Source organism: Malaya genurostris, chromosome 3 (genome assembly GCF_030247185.1).
Source record: "Malaya genurostris strain Urasoe2022 chromosome 3, Malgen_1.1, whole genome shotgun sequence".
Lineage (NCBI taxonomy): Eukaryota > Metazoa > Arthropoda > Insecta > Diptera > Culicidae > Malaya > Malaya genurostris.
Window position 1 is genome coordinate 51,887,344 of NC_080572.1, and position 19,816 is coordinate 51,907,159.

The window sequence follows — 19,816 nt, forward strand, 5'->3', positions numbered from 1 at the left end:
TTGTAGTACTGTTTGAATGTTTTTTAAAAATATATGTTTGATTACTTTCGTATAATTGCATTCGAGATTATTTTCAATATGTCAAAAGCAATCTCGTAAAAGGTTACATATCCCATGTCTCCCCGTGTGTGTATGATGACATTTGGTCAATCGAACGGCATCGACTGTATGTTATCGTCTTCTGCGTTGGTGGCAGAATGAGAAGGTTGTATGAATTGGTTTGTATGGAATAACTCACTTGAAATACGAGAACTATTATAAATCCTTCAAATAGGTGAAGTATTTCGGCTTGACATCCTATTGCTGCAGTGTATTTAAACAACAAATAAATAAATCGTACACTAAGAAAAATAATATAGTAACCGTATCTTCCGCATAGCGTTTTGGCATAAATCAAATAAACATAGATTTCCCAGTGTAATAGTAATGTAGTTGTGCAACCCGTGACACCAGAAGCGCCGTCTGGTGGAGAATGGGTGCGTAAATGCTGGAAACTAGTACACCCGTTACTCACTAGAGGTGCTGTTAGTGTCACCGTACAGTGGGAAATCTATTGTCGTTTTCGCTTGATAGCAAACCTAACCCAGTTTCCACCCTAACTGCTGTCAAACCGTTTGTTTGAAGCTAGTTTCGAACCTAGTTTTAACGTTGTTGAACTGAAAATCGAGTCAGTTTCGAACCTGATTTTTATATCAGGTTTGCTAAAACCCCCGTTGCTAAGTGCGAAATCAACAGAGTTTAGTGAAAAGTGTCTGTTTGATGAAACTACCCTGGGTCAGTTTCAGTTTTCTCAAGCGAAAACGACATATGTTTATTTAATTTATGGTTTTGGCTACCTGGGCAGCCATGGCCACCAGACGGCTACCAAAATTGATGGGATGACGGCTGTCAAATCCAATTTGGCAAAAAATAGTCGCCTGTATCTTAGTTAGCCGAGCGTTTTCATCTTCTCACCTTCGCTGAAAATGTCAAAGATTTCAATGTGGAAAAATCCTGGTGGATACGGTTGTATCGTTTGAGTTGTATATCTGGCAGCGCTGAGGCAGTCAGTCACCAGCAGAGATGCCAGATATTTTCATAGAAAATCTGTATTACCCAGAATGAAAAATCTGTATTTATCTGTATCCACTATAAAATCGAAATATTTATAATGAAAATTTGTTGAGGTAATGTTATACCAAAACTGTATGGTTTTATAATGAGAAATTGAATGAGTGCTCAATATTCATATCATTCTACAACGACGACATTAAATGCTTTCAAATTATCATCACCAATCGAAATCAACAAAACATAATTCCAATTTCATATACTTTCAAAATGTTGGCTTGGTGAGTTGATGTAGGATCTCAGCGCTCAACTTAAACCATCAACACCATTTAAAATTTTTAGATTAATTTGTGATTCGGCGATTGATTACAAAACTCTCATCTCGTCACTACTACCAAGAAGAACTTAGACGAACAAAATTATTTTATTCTTTCCTTTTTTTGAAAAATCTGTATAAATCTGTATTCAGTTTAAAAAACCTGTACAAAATCTGTATTCTGTATGAAATCTGTATGTGCATGTAAAAATCTGTATAATACAGATAAATCTGTATAAATGGCATCTCTGGTCACCAGAACTGACCCCGCATACGCATGGCTGCCAGATGGCTGACTAAATGCTGCCAGCTGGAAAAATATGGCTGGCAGACATTCTGGTGACCGACTGCCTCACCGCTGCCAGATATACAACTCAAACGATACAACCATATCCACCAGGATTTGTCCACATTGAAATCTTTGGCATTTTCAGCGAAGGTGAGACAAATAAAACGCTCGGCTAACTTAGATACAGGCGACTTTGTTTTGTCAAATTGGATTGGACAACCGTCACTGAATCAATTTTGGTAACCATCTGGTGGTCATGCCTGCCCAGGTAGCTAAAACGCTATGCGGGGGACGATGAACCGATTTCATCGAGGGGTCCTATTTAAATGGTATATGAAAAATCAAGAACTATTCCATCTTGAGTTTATCTTTGGTTATACCTCTTTAGTTTATCTTTGGTTATATAAAATTATTTATTGGAATGTTGAAACAGGAAAGCAATTTATTTATTTAATTTGTTGTATTCTTATCTTACGTGGCAATAAAGTGAATGAAAGTAACAAAATATTGTGTGAGATATGTTTACATATACACTTAAATTTATTGCTGAATCTCGTAGAGATGTGCGAAACAGCTCATACCGGTGAGCAGCTCCGATCCGATCAGCTCACTAAAGTGAATCGATTCAATGCATCAGCTCATCAGCTCATTTAGATTGAACTGAAGGTTCGTTTTGAGCGCACCGTTTTTCTTGTGCCGTTTCTCTTACTCCGTTTTTCTTTCATATGCATGATCGAAATCATTAATGCACAAAGAACAATGCTATGCGAACTAATTTGTGTGCGAATCATTATTATGTCACATTTGTTGGCATCCCTAAATGTACCTTAGCCTACTGAGTGAGAGGTAAGATTTCTTATTGACAATGGCACATTCAATCTGTTAAACAAGGATAGATGCACATTTGGTAGAACAAATGAAAGCACACATTTCTTCTCATTTAGAACTCGCTATTCAAGAGCCGAAGATCCGTTCAGCTCATAGCTTGTTTCCACCTTACCAGTGCGGTGAACTGGTGAGCTGCGGTTCTTTTAAAAAGAGCTGTGAGCTGTCAGCTCACTTTAAAGATTCGATTCACTGGAACAGCTCAGGAGCGAATTGCCCATCTCTAGAATCTCGGCAAAAAAAATGCCGAGATTTGCACAGCCGAGAGATCGGTACTCATCTCGGCAAAATAATAATTACTGAGAATCTCGGTAATACCAAATTTGTTAACTGTCAATTATTGCTGAAATTATCAGTAGCAATTTTGCTGTTAGCTCGGCAAAAGCGATTATTATCGAATAATGAATTGCCGAGTCAGTAATCAGTAATCGAACGTAGAATGGATTTTTCTTTATTATTGTATGAAATAAATATCACAAAAGCTAAGGCTGGGGAAAGGGGGTGTTTGATAGATGTCCATTTTAATGCAGTATACAAAAAAGCAAAACAAACCTCAAAAGAAAACAACACGGATAAAGAAATTATTTCCAGTGCCCATCAACGCCTCTACCTGGAAATAAGAAGAGTTTTGTAAGAATATATGAACAGCAGAGTACTTTATTTCACATATCTTTTCAAGAAATATATGCCGCCGATATTCCTCGCCGAGTTTTTCGCACCGACGGCGCTGGAAAAAACTCGGCGAGGAATATCGGTGGCAACCAAATGAATTTTATCCCGGATCCGAGATTCCAATACATACACACGCCGGCAGCTCAGTCATCGCCGATGAGGGAAAAAACACGTCCCGGATAGTCCCGGATGGTCCCGTCCCGGTCGTCCGGGAAAATAGTGCGAACAGGCTTTAAGACTTAGGTGAGCAGTAAAGTATATGGTAGTAGTGAGCTGTAGTAAAACTTGAACTAAACAAATACCGAATAAAGTACTTTAATGAACACACATCATTTACGTTATAAGTACATTTAATTTATTTGTCTTTTAACTATACAGAAATATATATATATATATATATATATATATATATATATATATATATATATATATATATATATATATATATATATATATATATATATATATATATATATATATATATATATATATATATATATATATAAATATATACATATATATATATATATATATATATATATATATATATATATATATATATATATATATATATATATATATATATATATATATATATATATATAATTTTTTTTGGCAGTGTTTATTTTTGTTTTCCGTTGTCGATAGTGAGCTTTTCCATTTCTCGTTCAAGTAAGTTCGATGTAAGATGTAATTTAAACGAATCCAACGTCTGACTATTTCTATTTACATTCAAGTTGTTATTCTCACTCGGATCTTTTCTTTTTTTATCGGCTCTGTATTTTTTCCTCATATTTTTGAACTGACTTTTTTCTGTCGCAGCAATTGCATTATTTTTTCGACAGTACTCCACAAGCTGCTTCCAGTGTTTGTTGCGAGCAAGAGTTACTGGATTACAAACAATAATCATGAGGGCGCGAGCTCGGGTTATTGTAACGTTAAGACGTTTCACATTCCCCAGAAACCCTATGGTGTAGCAGTTTGATCGTACCGTTGATATAATGATAATAAGTTTTTCTCGACCCTGATACTGTTCAGTAGAACCAACTTCTATGTCATCCCAACCGTGTTCCTGGAAGCATTCCTTCAGATAAGAAACTTGTCGTGCGTACGGTGATATGACACCAATATCCTTTTGTTTCACTTGTTTATTATTTATGCCGTCAGACAGAATATCTTGAATGTAGAACACCACTTGTTCTGCTTCTAATTTGTTATAATAGCTCGAAGTATTCTGGTCTTGAACTAGCTCGCCTATAACTGGATGCAAGATTATTGGAAATTGACGATTAGGCAATCGATGCCAATGAAAAGCCCAATGCGCAACGTCCGGCGTAGCTTTAGCTCTCAGTTGCCCTTCATAAAACATGTTATTTGGTAAATCCAGTAATGCTTTGGCACTCCGAAAATTATCGCAAAGTTGTGTGATAAAGTATGAATTAAATTTTCCGTTAGAGGGTGTCTTTCTGTACATTTCTTCAAAGTTCAGCATTCGTTCCATCATCGATACGCTATGGGTGGTTTGGTTCAAATAATCGTACTGGATAACGGGGCCAAGTTGTTTTGGGTCTCCAGCAAGAATAATGCTTGCATGGATTGTTTCCTCATTGATAGCTAAACCGATAATTGGTACTAAAGTTGATATCTCTTTGGCACTACCGGCTTCATCTATGAAAATATAAGTAAAATGGTTCTTCACTATGTTCGCTTGAACTAAACGACCTGCTGTTGTCAATGTACAGACGACAATCCGACTCTGATAGATATCTTCGTAATATGGCATATCGTAACTTCCACTGATCATGTTAGACACTTTCACTACATCGCCGTTGACTTCGTTTAGTTTGCGTTCAATAGAACGGGAAAAGAAACGAAAGATACTTTCATCTGGAACAGCTTTCAACAGTCTTCCTGTCAATTCATTAGCAGCGAAATTACTTGACGCCGCCACAAGAATGTTGGCCATTGGACAAAGTTTGTAAATTTGAGCTATGGCTTCCACTAACGTAGTGGTCTTGCCAGTACCCGGAGGCCCAAATAGTAAGTACGGTGCTGGGAATGATGTTCGATTAACAATGTTTCGCACAGCTGTCATTTGCTCTTTGTTCGTTGCTATGCTCGAGCTAAACCACTGAAAACTACAAAAAAAGTTATATATATATATATATATATATATATATATATATATATATATATATATATATATATATATATATATATATATATATATATATGTGTGTGTGTGTGTATGTTGCATAGTTCGCACCTGGTATACATAAGTGTCACATTTTTCAGTGTGTTTTGTGGAAATAACACTTTATCTATAACACCGTCATCCAAAAGCTCTAAGGCACGATACTCCATTTGGAAGGTAGTCACATTTTGTAAAAAACGAACTTTAGATACCTTTTCGATAGGTAGCTGACGATCCATCAGGATTACAATCCACTTGGTGTCCACACGATCCACTATTCCGATCAAAGTTTGGTCGCGATGACCTTTGTCAACACTTATAAGGACTTCAATATTCTCCTTTATCAATGATGGTCGATTCTTGAATTGATTGATCTAGACAGATTGAGATACATGGTCAATGAGTAAATTAGAATCTCTATTATGAATTACCGGAATTGTGTAAAGGTTCTTCCCTTTTTGAACCAACTTTGGATCGATGATTGTATAACTATTGAATTCGTCTCGCAAATGACATTCTTCGATTTGATTAAGGAGCCGTAACTGGCTTTTGTACGAGGCACTGGTCAACGAAGTTGCAATTTTGGATCCTTCCACATCTGTGAGAATTCTGATTTCGTGCGATTCTAGAGCGCCTTCATTTTTAAAATTATTCTTATACAACGCTTTTATTGCAACAGGTATTTCGTAACTTGGCAGTTTTACTAATTTTAGTGGAGTTCTACAATGAAAAATACGTAATAGTATGAGAAAAATTTGGATAACAGTGTTCAAACTCCAACAAAATTGGAATTTCATTATTTTCTTGTCCGTTCTAGCTAGTAATGATTTTTGCTTAATATCACAGAGTACCATATAAAGGTTTCGATGTGAGTCGATGGATTTCAACAGTCAATTTAAAAAGAAGCAACAAGCATTCAAAAATTACATTCTAGATTGGTTAATGGAATTGAATAAATCGCGTTTAAAGATTTAATTTATTTTCTCTAAAAGCGAATGATGTCTAGTTAATGACGCAATGTTGTGTGTTTGTGTTTTTTATATATAGGAGGTGAAATTGCCGGATCATCAAGCCTACCTGCACATAAGTGAACTTGGTATGTGGGAGTCGAACAAACGATCTAGCCTACACCGACGGAAAAGCTCCTCGACGATGGAAGGTTCCTCGGACCGACGTTCCCGAAACCTGTAAACGGTTCCAACGGCAGGGTGCCTGGGTCGGTCCAGTGATTTCGGTTGGAGGATGACTTCCGGTTCACTGATGCCCCGACGATCCATACCAGATGGGCATGATCTCAGTGCACAGTGGTCCGGATCCACAATTTAGGGGGACAAAAACATTTGTGGCTTAGCCTTATACTTTAGAGCTATGATGTCTTCAGAACAAATGATCAGTGAAAGATAAGCCATATTTTGAAGCATATGGTATTAGGGTGGTTCTAATTATTAGGGTGATTCAAAAATTATTTTCCGTATGTGTTGAGATAGAGGACTACATCCTTCGGCAAAATTGTAGGAACACTTATATCAAGCAACTTTGCCGAAAACACTATTGTAGTATCTCTAACGGTTTTAGTGTTACAGCTATTTTAATAGAGCAACTTAGGGTGTTCCTAAAAAAAATCAGATTTTTTGCTCTAGCTTTTTTAATTTTCACTTCTCGATTTTGATGTCTTTGAATATCTTTTAGAGTTTGTTGAAACCAATTTTTTCATGGGTAGCGCATTCAGGTAGCGTTTTCTGAACCGAAGTTATGAGTAAAACTAGTTCAAAAACAGATCATTTTTAAACTGCTATATCTGACATTGGAGCAAATAAAAAAAAATCGGTTTCTCTCATTTGATAGAAAATACTTTCGAGCATGTTTATAAAAAAAATGACGGAGGAGATATTTTTTTAAATTTTTTAAATTGTGTTCAAACATTGGGTTTTTTCAGTGAAAAATGCTCTTTCATGTAAGACATTTATTAGCTATATATATTAAAATAAGGTATTGCTGTCTTCTAGCGTTTCAAAACTAATTCAGCTGCATAATTGGGAAGATGAAGTACACTCACGTTGGTTGTTACTCTATTCGATAATGCTATTACAGGATCAGACGTTAAAAGAAATCGTTTGAATACATCCTCTAGATTCACTAAACGATTGAAGTTCTGAGGATGGAACTGCCTATACTTGCGAATTGATTTATTTCGACTATCTTGCGCTTCCTTACTGTACATACCAATAGGAAGCAAAGCATGTTTCATAATTGCCGTCCCATGCACCAGAAGTTTATGCACGGTTGGCGACAGAGCATACCATCCATACAGCTCCACAAAACAAATTTTTGTTTGTTCAGCAAACTCCTGGAAAGCAGGTACCGAAATCTTCACATTGTTGTTTATCAACGTTAAGATTATAAAAAACCGTTCAAGTATATTTCCATTTAATTCGATGATTTGCGCTACTGTGTTATATTCTTTGAAAAATCTACGGGCCCAGATACCATCATTCGAGTTGCCGCCTCCAGGTAATGGTTCACCAATGCCAGACCCTGTCAGCTTGGAGCGAAATCAATCTTCAGTATAGGAACGCCATCGCACGACATCACATTCAACATATCATGTCAATTGTGTGGGTTCACAGTGCTGCTATTTTTGCGCGCCAGAATTTGACATTTCTCTTCCCTACTTCTATGTAGATTCAATGCGGACTCACCTGAGGGCACCATGCTCGAAAAAAGGATTTTGTCAGTGATTTATTCTGGAAATGTGAGAGCTGGATATCTTGTTAATATGATGTCTTTGCCAATACGTAACCCTAGCTGCTCTTTTAATACCGTTAGTATGTCTCTTGCTCCTTGACATGCTGATTTTGTCGGGACACGCGCCATGTCGGTTTCTCAATGTGTAAACAATAACTCACTTTTAGCAAAAGTTCCATAGATCGAATCATTGCGAATTCCAAATAGATATTTGTTTGGATTAATTGATATTTGTTTGGATTAATTGATATTTGTTTGGATTATTCTCATTTGTTTCAGTTCTTGAAAAATTAAGAGCTTTTCCTGAGCGCTTGCATATGTACCAAGTTTGGGAGTGTATGCCTGTTATGTCGTTTAACACTTTCGTATCGTTCAGGCAGAACACTAGCTTCGTTGATACAAATACTTTCCCCAGTACTGTGGGAGAAAGCTCTGCAATTTCTGCATTTACTTTGTCCACTTCCTGCTGTTAGTGCCGTGTTTTCCTTTTGAAAGATTATTATTTTGGGCAGCAAAGGGAAACAGATGAAGGATAATTGTTGTTCCAGATTATCCAGCCTTCTTGCTCAACAATCAATTACAAGGGAACCAAACAGATAGCAAATAATGTACAGTAAGGAAGCGCAAGAGAGTCGAAATAAATCAATTCGCAAGTATAGGCAGTTCCATCCTCAGAACTTCAATCGTTTAGTGAATCTAGAGGATGTATTCAAACGATTTCTTTTAACGTCTGATCCTGTAATAGCATTATCGAATAGAGTAACAACCAACGTGAGTGTACTTCATCTTCCCGATTATGCAGCTGAATTAGTTTTGAAACGCTAGAAGACAGCAATACCTTATTTTAATATATATAGCTAATAAATGTCTTACATGAAAGAGCATTTTTCACTGAAAAAAACCAATGTTTGAACACAATTTAAAAAATTTAAAAAAATATCTCCTCCGCCATTTTTTTTATACACATGCTCGAAAGTATTTTGTATCAAATGAAAGAACCCGATTTTTTTTCATTTGCTCCAATGTTAGATATAGCAGTTTAAAAATGATCTGTTTTTGAACTAGTTTTGCTCATAACTTCGGTTCAGAAAACGCTACCTGAATGCGCTAGTTATGAACAAATTGGTTTCAACAAACTCTAAAAGATATTCAAAGACACCAAAATCGAGAAGTGAAAATTAAGAAAGCTAGAGCAAAAAATCTGATTTTTTTAGGAACACCCTAAGTTGCTCTATTAAAATAGCTGTAACACTAAAACCGTTAGAGATACTACAATAGTGTTTTCGGCAAAGTTGCTTGATATAAGATTTCCTACAATTTTGCCGAAGGATGCAGTCCTCTATCTCAACACATACGGAAAATAATTTTTGGATCACCCTAATAATTAGAACCACCCTAATACCATATGCTTCAAAATATGGCTTATCTTTCACTGATCATTTGTTCTGAAGACATCATAGCTCTAAAGTACAAGGCTAAGCCACAAATGTTTTTGTCCCCCTAAATTGTGGATCCGGACCACTGTGGAGTGATAGCATACAGCCTCCGACGAGATTGTTCTGTAGGCACTCACGACTCTCATAGCCATGAGCCGGAACACACTGTTTAGCTTTCCACGGTTTTTCTTCGTTGCCAAGAGGCGTCTCTTGCGTTTGCCAAAACGCGCCTCTTACTACTTCTCGGACCGCCCACGTTTGGCATAATCCTCGCTACTGTCTTAACCGCCTTCGCCGCCTTTTCGCAGGCGTAGTCGACGTGTGCGTTAGGTGGTCGTCGACCATCACGCTCAGGTGCCTCAAAGCCAGCATTTGGACAGCTTTGCGGTTACTGACTACGAGCACTTCTGTCTTGTGAGGGGTTATCTGCAGCTTCACTCCATTTATCCATCTTTCGACAGTGTCTATTGACTCCGATACCAGCATTTCGACTTCCTCGATTAATTCGCCAGACACCGCTAATACAACGTCGTCTGCAAACCCCACGATAATGACGCCTGCCGGAAGTTTCTGTGATAACCGTTGTACCAAAGATAAACTCAAGATTACAATGGCGCATGCCATTCATTGATAAATGTTGGGTCAGTGATCGTGACCCAATTGGTTCAGTAATAATGTAATTATATCGACCCTCCGTTAATAAGCGTCTACTAGTTCCGACAAAATGCTATGGAAACAATACAAGTTAGGAAATAAACAAACATATGTGTACATTCAGCACATAATGATTTCTTGTCTCAACTGATTTTAATGCTTCTTGGTATGATTTTGTAAGGATGCCCTTTCTGTCTTCTCTATGATTCTATCCGGACCAGGAACCTTTTTCACCACGGCAACGAGCTCGTCGTTGGAGACCAGTCGGTTTACGGCAAATTCCGCATCGTCCTCGCTGTACGGCGTAGGTGGCCACGTTGTTGTATCGTGTTTCGGAAATAAACCCTCCACGATACCCTTCAGTGTGTCTGAGCACATTTCGACTGGCATCAATGGGCCCTTCAGCTTAGCCATTACGGTGCGGTCGGTGTTTCCCCAGGGGTTAGCGTCGGATCTCTGGCATAGCTCATTGTAACAGTTCGCCTTGCTCTACTTGATAGCTCGTTTGAAGGCAGCTCTAGCTCCACGGAACGCAACCTTGTGCTCTTCTCTGTCGGCCTCAGTTCTTGCCCTTTAAACTCGTCTCCTAGCTCGGAGGCAAGTCGCATGGAGGGTACTGAGCGTCGCATTCCACCAGTACGCGGGGCGTCTACCGTTCCTTGGTTCAATCTTCCTCGGCATTGCTGCATCACATGCCGTTGCTAACGCTTCCGTCAACCAGCCTGGGTCGAAGTTTGCTGCATCGCTGTTTGGCCGAAGTGCCTCGATAAAAGTCTCCTTGTCGAATACCTTCGTCGTCCTCATCCGCTCGTAAATCCTAGTTCTTCGTATGGATGTGAGAGCTCTCTGGCCTATCTTGTAGATGATCGCCTGGTGGTCGTTGGGGGAGTACTCCTCACTCACCTTTCAGTCCATGTCTTCCATCAATGATGGACTACAGAATGTAATGTGCTGACTGTTCCTACATTACACAGCTTTACATCCAGCTTCGCCAGAGCTTCAAATAGGCTATATCCTCTTGCATTGGTTTGCCGGCTGCCATACTCAACGGCCCTGTGTGTACAATTTGCTCAATCAGCGTGGCGAACACTTGCAGATGTCACCACGATCGACACGAGGTGACTCCACAATTTGGATGCCGCTTTCACATGAGCCACAATTTTGGGTGCAACATTCCCTTCACGCTAGATTTTTGTTTTGCTGTTGGTTAAAATGGCAAGTTTATTTTTGTTTTATTACGATCGAATTCTCGTGTGATTTATTTGACATAGAAATAAAATTGTCTTCAATACTTAAGGAAATCGTGCGATAAGTGTTAAAAGTGTTAAAATAGTTGAAAAATTTATATAACAGCAGACCCTGTGTGACAATGATTTGTTCGGGAAATGTATGAGCTGGATATCTTGTTAATATGATGTCTTTGAGAACAGGCAGACGGATTTTGTTATCGTTCTGGAACATAGTGGAACGTTTTGAAAGATCGGGGCGAATAGTCGAGTAGGTGGCAGTAGTGTTTCCAACGTATAGCAAATTTTAAATTTACACAGAATTTTGAAAAATTTTGTATATCTATTATCTGTGTTTGACACGGCAAAGTAATTGCTACACGGCAATACAACTGCACACAATGCAAAACCGGTTCAGGATACAATCAAAGCACTTGGCTGGGAGTTGCAAAGCTCTCCGCCGAATGCACTAGATTTGGCCCATTTCGACTACCCTTTGTTTGCATTGATGGGCTACGCATTAGCTGTGCAGCACTTCGATTTCTATGAAAAAGTTAAATTATTAGATCAACATTTTTCCATAATTCCTAAAATAAACGCATACCATTTTGAGGAAAATCACACTATTTACTTGTGACTATCTCCAATTGCAAAGCATTCCGTATTGAGAATTCTTTGTTTCTTTCGGAAGTAAAAATTTCATATTAAATCGGACGAAGAGTAGAATTTCGAGACTTGGTAGATTACTCGAAAGATCATTTTATTTCTATAGTATAAGATCCATTAGGATTGGACTTTTAAAAGTAGTCCAGCAAAGTATTGAATGGAAACATGTATTGGGGAAGCCAAATAAATGAGAAACTCACAGAAAAAAATATTTTTTTGGAAAAAGATACGCTCAGAGACAAGATTCAAACCTGCGTTCTTATGCATTCCGTGCATACGCGCTACCATTTCGACACCCTAAGCCTTGTGATAGACACGGCTCTAAAACACGACTGGGTATGGTAAAGCGTACATCCATACCCGCCTAGCCGCCTCACGACCAGTAGCATATATCCAAACATCCTTTCTGTTCATCAGACAACAAACACTAGTCTTCTCGCTCTATATCTTTTTTCCGCTCAAGCACTGGGTAGGGGAAATTTATAACACATAACACGACACACTTTTTTCAACACACAAATAATAAGGCAAAATAGAAATACACACGCGTGCGAATTACAATAACTTCACTGGAAGAAAATATCCAAAGTTCTTCAATAATTAATTTACTGATACTAAAAGTCAACTGTGCAGGCTAGAATGAATGAAACCTGTCTTATACCTACCCAGTTGGTAAAGCAAGAATGAAATAATGCTCTCTGCATTAAAACCGTCGTTCGAGCATGAGACAGACAAACAAGTGTTATGGGTTTTTGACGTAGGACTACGTCTTTCTTTTCACCTGGGTGCTTTTCCATAATTTCACAAATTACTCCAGATTTGTTTTCTTAATAACTTTTTCCTCATTTGAGAATTTTCTTTAATTCTTTCACGAAACGAATGCAAAAAGATGTAAGATTATTGTTAATACAACGTTCACTACGAAACCATTGTTTAAATAGTGAAAAATTGGTCCAAACACGAAACATCAAAATCAACCGAATCTATAAATGAACCCTGATGAACGTTTGCAAGCTTCAGTTTATGATAATCCATGAACGGAGACAGATCGGGTGCACAAGCTGCCATCTACGTCAAGAAACTGGAACTAGTCCCGGAATTATTCAACTGGTACTTCAGTCAATGGCGAATATGAGCTTCCGTTCTGAATTCCACAATTTGGTCCTTCTCAATGCCAGAAATGAAATATCTCAACCTGACAAAACTCCGCGGGTCGAAGTTCCATCATGTACTCAACGCACTTCGAATTCTATAGTCCCCGCTCGTTTCAGAACCGAACAATAACCCTACCGTTGCTGCTGACGAAATTGCTGTTACGACCATTGCATCTAACCAAACTATAACAGCGACCACTGTTGCAAACGATCACACTGTTGATTCATCACCGTCATTCATAGCCACCACTCGCCGTGCTTTCCATCACCGCCAAATACTACAGTTTTACCACTAGCACCTACCGCTACCGGCACCATCGTTTCAAACTTTTCTTTACCGACACTCTTGACCAGCAACCACATCAATACCGCTCCGCCTCCTCCGCCACCCGTCAACACCACTACGACAATTAATACAAAAAATTGTCATCTGCTATCAACTCAACACTGCCACCTGCAACGAATATTACGCCAAAATCCTTTCAAGTTCTCGCAAACCGATTTATGAACTTCGTCAACATTCCTGCCATCATCTACTCAATTCAACACTAACAGGCAAGTCAATACCATTTCTATTATATCTAATCCTTATGTAGGACCTAGCCAGCTTAAAATTTTTAACTCGTTAAATGAAAATAATAGAATGAACACTCAGATTACTCCTTTGTTAGTAGCACCCCCAGCACAAGTGCAAATCAGCAGCAATTGGTACGTCGCATATCGGAAAGCATTCTCGAAACCAAAAGTATCAGTAATACATTTTAACTTGATCATAGGTCACTTTCTAAAAATAATGTGCGGATTAAAAAAAATGCGATTTGACGATTGCGTCACTTTAACGATTATATCACCGGAACCGGAATTATCAAACGAGCCTAGGATTGTTGATATCGGTTCAGCTATCTCCGAGAAAAGCGGAGAGAAAAAAATCGCATTTTGTCCAGTACGTCACTAACATCATCATGTCTATGAAACTAGAAGTGACGGCCGTTTGATGTTCGAACTTTATTCACATCTTAAGATTAGCTTTCGAACGAACCTAAACTTGTAGAAATTGGCTACGCAACCTCCGAGAAAATTGAGAGTAGAAAGAAATCGTTTTGTCAGTTACGTCCCTTATATTATTATGTATCCGGATCCGGGAATGATGACCTAAAAGTAGCTTTCAAACGAGCCTAAACTTGTTACAATCGGTTCAGCCATCTCCGAGAAAAGTGGAGAGATAAAATGCATTTTGTAGGTTACGTCACTTATACCATTTTTTTTTTCAAAACTAGAAGTCTGTTACTTGATTAATGAGATAATGCGCAACTTCACATTACAAACGTTGCCAACTTACCTCCAAACGCTGAAACGAGGAGTGCTACCTTACCCGCCATACCTCCCGGATATAACACCTTCGGATTTCTAACTATTCCGACAACTAGCGCAAAACCTTACTGCACAACGATTCACTTCATACGAGCAATTGATAAATGACATCGATTTGTAAATTGACTGGAAACCACCAGTTGTTTTGTAAAGAAGATCGGAATCAATGAACAATACAAATGACATTTTCTACGAAAAAAATGTCAGAAAAAGTAAACTTGTAAACTATTGTAAACTCTATAGAATTGAAGGCAAGTACTTTTTCTAACTAGAGTATTCTACTATGACGATATACTCATAAAATAAACCCATATATTAGATTAAAAAAATATCAGCAAATTACGATACTCACTTTTGTTTTTTGGTGGCTCCGTTAAATTGTTTTAAACGATGTATTTCAACAATTTCGATGTGTTTTTCTCCACCTAACGACGAGGCCATTATGACCAAAGAATACTGTATACCTTGGATCAGTTGAACATTTGATATCATAGTGTCCAGAGAAATTATTTCTTCGAAACAATAATCAGGCACCATTCGTAGTACTTCTGTTCCACAAAAAACCGGTATCTGTTTTCCATTCTTATCGATGATTGTAATAGATCGTAAGACAAGAACCGCAGCACAATTGTTTGATACCACCAGGGAAAACTTTGTAGTACATCCAGGAACAAAATTCATTCTTACTCCAAACACTTGTTGGTCTGCGGATTTCGTCGGTTGGACAAAAGCACAAGTGGACAAATGTCGGTGGTAATTTTCTGTGAGGGTAAAGGTTTGCTGACAGATTACACATGCTGTAATACCTCCTTCAAAATTGTTGCTCCGTGACACTCGTAATTTTGTTAGGGACCATGTAATATTTAAGACATCTTTCTCAATATTAGACTTTTGTTCAACATTCGATATATTCTTTGCATTGCGTCGTTTTACATATTCCTTTGTTTTCTGCTGTGCTTTGGCGCCTAGTCTAGGTTCTTGTGTTGTCTTGTTGAGGTTTTTTGCTATCGAAATTAGAGGTTTGGAGGCCATACTTTTCACCTGTCGAGTCGCATTCTGTTGTAGTTCAACTAAGGATAACGAATTGTTAAGTTTTTTCTCTGCATTTATAGAATATTCTACGAACCTTTGTGTTTGTCTAGCGTTCTGAGAGGTACTGGAGATATTGGATCGCTCACCAGTGAAAAAACCGCTAAAAATAACCGAAAATTGAATGATTCTCTTCATATACAAAGACTAAGTGATCATTATGAAAACCGATTTTCACAAATTTTGATTAAAATGAAAGGTCTTATTATCTTGTAGTCTGTCATTGAATTTTATCAAGAAACGACATCTGGTTCTGGAATTACGGACGATACTTGTAATTACCTTCATCAAAAATTTTTAAAAAATTAATTTAAAAACGTGCTTAATCCACCTAGCAGAGAGATGACATCTGTTTTATCGATCCACATGTTTTCTACATCAATATTCGTTTGCTTCACCAAAAATTGTGACAAGAAAGACTGGTCATCGATCGCTTTATTACAATAAGTAGGGCAAAATTGAAATAATCAGGACAATTTAAAAAAACTCTAAATTTAAAGCGGCGAATTACTCTGCAAATTTTGACATAAAAGTATGCATAGCTCGGAAAGTAATCAGATCCAAAAACAAAAACAATAGCGTAGGATGAGGAGGAGAGGAAATGTTGCTTCACCTACTTTTTGGAAGGACGACGACTCATCATTCTCTTCCACAGGTGTCGCGAAAACATGGATTGGTTAGGGGTTTAGGATTCGCTCTAAGCTAGCGATGAGATCTAACGATTGTCATTTATTATATATTCAAACTTCGAGTTTAAATATATAATAGCACTAACTGACCCATAATTTAATATGGATCTTACCAATTTGAACATTCTTCACATAATATGAAATAGAAAATGGCAGTCTCAATCCATTATGGTAATCATCTTTAACATTGATCTAATTGCCACTTATCATGTGTGCTTAGTGTAATCTAAAACATTCGAGGGTAGAATGCAAGGAAAATCTTTTAGTTTGACCTTAGCGCTTCTACAGCATAATCTATTCATTGATTCATTCAAAAATTTTCTATTTTGTTAAACTCGCACTCACAATGGTCAATATTATTCATCTGAATTAATCACACACAATCCTTCAATCCTGGTAAGCGATATTAGATGTTTTCCTCCTGCCTACAGCGGTCATATGCATTCCGCCATTAATTCATTTACCAAGCAATAATTTTTATACCCAATAAAGCACGTGTCTCGAAATGAAGAATCACATGGATCAAGTATACATGTGAAATATCCATACAAAACAACTCATTGCGCGCCAAACAATTTTTTCAATGATCTAGTATTCTTTCCTTCGACGGTCAAATACTTATGCAATTCGTTAAGGCCAATCAACTATCGATGATTATTTTCATCCATTACAAAAATCGCCACATGAAAATTTTTCAACTGCTTTGTATAGACGCCAAACAGAAACTAATCGTACGATATGCGTCAAAATTTGACAGCATGTGTATGAAAGTGTTGCCGTTGAGAGAATAAAAGTTTACCGATTGAACAAGCGCGGGAATTTTATAATGAAAATTCCGGTTCTTTTTTGATCATAAGGTATATAGACTAGCTGACCCGTTGAACTTCGTCTTACCCAAATATATTTATTCAAATTTATGTTTTCGGACGGTAGAATTATCAAACGACTATGTGGTTAACGTTTCTCTTCATTATTTTACTGATTACTAAACCTACAATCCAGGCCCGTGCGCAGGAATCGTTCAATGGATTGGGGGGGTATTATTCAAGAGAGAATTCAAGGGATGGTTCAAAAGGAGGAGGGTTCAAGGGGGGAGGGGTGTTCAAGGGTGGAGGGGTGTTCAAGAGGGGGTGGGGTGTCAAGGAAATGAGGGGGTTTTAAACGGTTGGGAAGGCGCAAAATTAGAAGAAAAGTTAAGTTATTCATGGAACTATTGAAAACCTTCCAAAAAGGGGGGGGGGGATGTTATATTGACAATCTGTATTTAGCTCAAGTAGCCAAAAGATCATAAAAAAGAAAATGATTTTGCTTAAGCAGCATTCAAAGCTAATGAATATCATTCAAAACAGCTTGTTTTTAAAGAATTGTCCACACTTAAATGTTCACCCGACGCAACGAAACAAATATTAAAGCCGCTCCTTGTTCAGCTGTGAGCAAAGTTCGCTAAGAACTTGTTCTGTACGTCCAAGTTGCCAAAATATGTCACGCGTACTTTAGCATTTAGGAAATTTATATTTTTCAGATACTGTGAAACTTTTGGTTGGCTGAAGAGACTTCGCTTCAATTTTAATTTGATATTGATCTTACCAATTTGAACATTCTTCACAGAAAATAAAATGTCAGTCTCAATTTATTATGGCAATTCAGTGTAATCTAAATTTAGTCTAAATCATTTAAAAGCGAAATGCAAGGAAAATTTCTTAGTTTGACTTTATCGCTTCTACAGCACAATCTTTTTATTGATTCATTTAATAATTTGCTGTATTATTCTCATCTGACTCCATTGTACACTATCCACTATCAGAACTTCTACCGATTATATAGCTAGAACAGTCATATGCATTTCGCCATCATTTGGCAAGCAATCAAGCAATAATTTTGATACCCATTTAAGCACGTGGCTCAAATATGCATGTGGAATCTTCACACAAAACAGCTTGTTGCGCGCCGTTCTTACGTGATGCGATTACAAAGAATGACCTCTGCATTTATATATATATATATATATATATATATATATATATATATATATATATATATATATATATATATATATATATATATATATATATATATATATATATATATATATATATATATAGATATACTAGCTGACCCGTCGAACTTCGTCTCGCCCAACAATTATTTGTTCGCATTTATGTGCTCGGAGAGCAGAATTGTATTGTTAAACGACTAAGTGGTTAACGTTTCTCTCCAATATTTCTCTGATTACTTATCCATTCGCTTTAACCCAAAGAAAAAAACATGCATATATATATATATATATATATATATATATATATATATATATATATATATATATATATATATATATATATATATATATATATATATAAATTAAAAAATTTTGTATTGTAAAAATTAGCATAATGTTGGAGAGTTTCTTTTGTAGAATTGCTCATCCGGTAGAGTAGGAAATATTTACAATCTGTATTAACCTAAGTAACCAAAAGTTCGTAAAAATGAAAGATGATTTGGCTCAAGTAGCATACAAAACTATTGAATAGACTTCTAAACAGCTTGTTTTAAAGGAAATATTCACACTTGAATGTTTACCTGACGCGACAGAACAAACTTTGAAGCAGCTCCTTGTTCAGTAGCGAGCAAACTTTTTCTGTAGGTTCAAGTTGCAAAAAAGTGCCATGAGTACTATAAAGCAGTATGAAACTAATATTTTTTAGATACTGTGGAATTTTTGGTGGGTTGGAAAGACTTCACTTCAATTTCAATTCACAGAATTACTAATGTCCTCACACGAGAATTACTAATGTCATTTTCAAGGGTGGCAAAAACTCGATCATGAGGCTCGATTTTTTCGTAAAATGGTGGTAAAGATGAAACTTATCACTGATCTAAACAAACACACTCACCTATACAGAGCACCACTGATATCAAATTATGATGGTATTGATGGTTCTCAGTTTTGATTTCATAGCATCTAACTCTCATGCCTAGTTTTAAAAAGTGAGTACTGAGTTTGGCATCACCACACCGAGCTACACCGATGAGTGCATGTTTAAACCACAGAGCTGCCAACACAACCCAGATTTTCGGTTTTGTTTTGCTGGTACTCAAAACGAGCACGAGCATTAATGTACGAAAACAATAGTCGATCCGTAGCGTGATGTATACCATAAACGATTGAAGTTCATGTCTCGGGCTAAACACAACTGGCTACTGAACCGAATGCTTTTTCCTGCACACGAAAACATGTCTTGAGAATTGGAATGAAATGGCATCGATTCGAATGTTGGCCGCCCATGGCTACTCTGGTGGATAGAGAATACAAGCGAGACGTTGCCAGGTCATTTTTCCAAAAATCTTTCTCTGACCCAAAAATTTTTCTGGATTTGTCTGGG

General features: G+C 37.3%; 1 protein-coding gene across 2 annotated transcripts in view; it reads right to left on the bottom strand.

Annotated features, from left to right (window-relative positions):
- Positions 1-3,831: 3,831 nt before the first annotated feature.
- Positions 3,832-19,816, bottom strand: part of LOC131438231 (putative helicase MOV-10) — a 33,990-nt gene continuing 18,005 nt past the window's right edge. For both annotated transcript variants that reach the window (XM_058608105.1, XM_058608104.1), the window contains 5 exons: positions 15,785-15,850; positions 15,011-15,728; positions 5,838-6,126; positions 5,479-5,780; positions 3,832-5,350 (listed from right to left, as the gene is read on the bottom strand). In XM_058608105.1, coding sequence (XP_058464088.1) covers positions 3,835-5,350; positions 5,479-5,780; positions 5,838-6,126; positions 15,011-15,728; positions 15,785-15,850 — 2,891 coding nt within the window. In that variant the 3' untranslated portion in view covers positions 3,832-3,834. The remainder of the gene's footprint in view (positions 5,351-5,478; positions 5,781-5,837; positions 6,127-15,010; positions 15,729-15,784; positions 15,851-19,816) is intronic.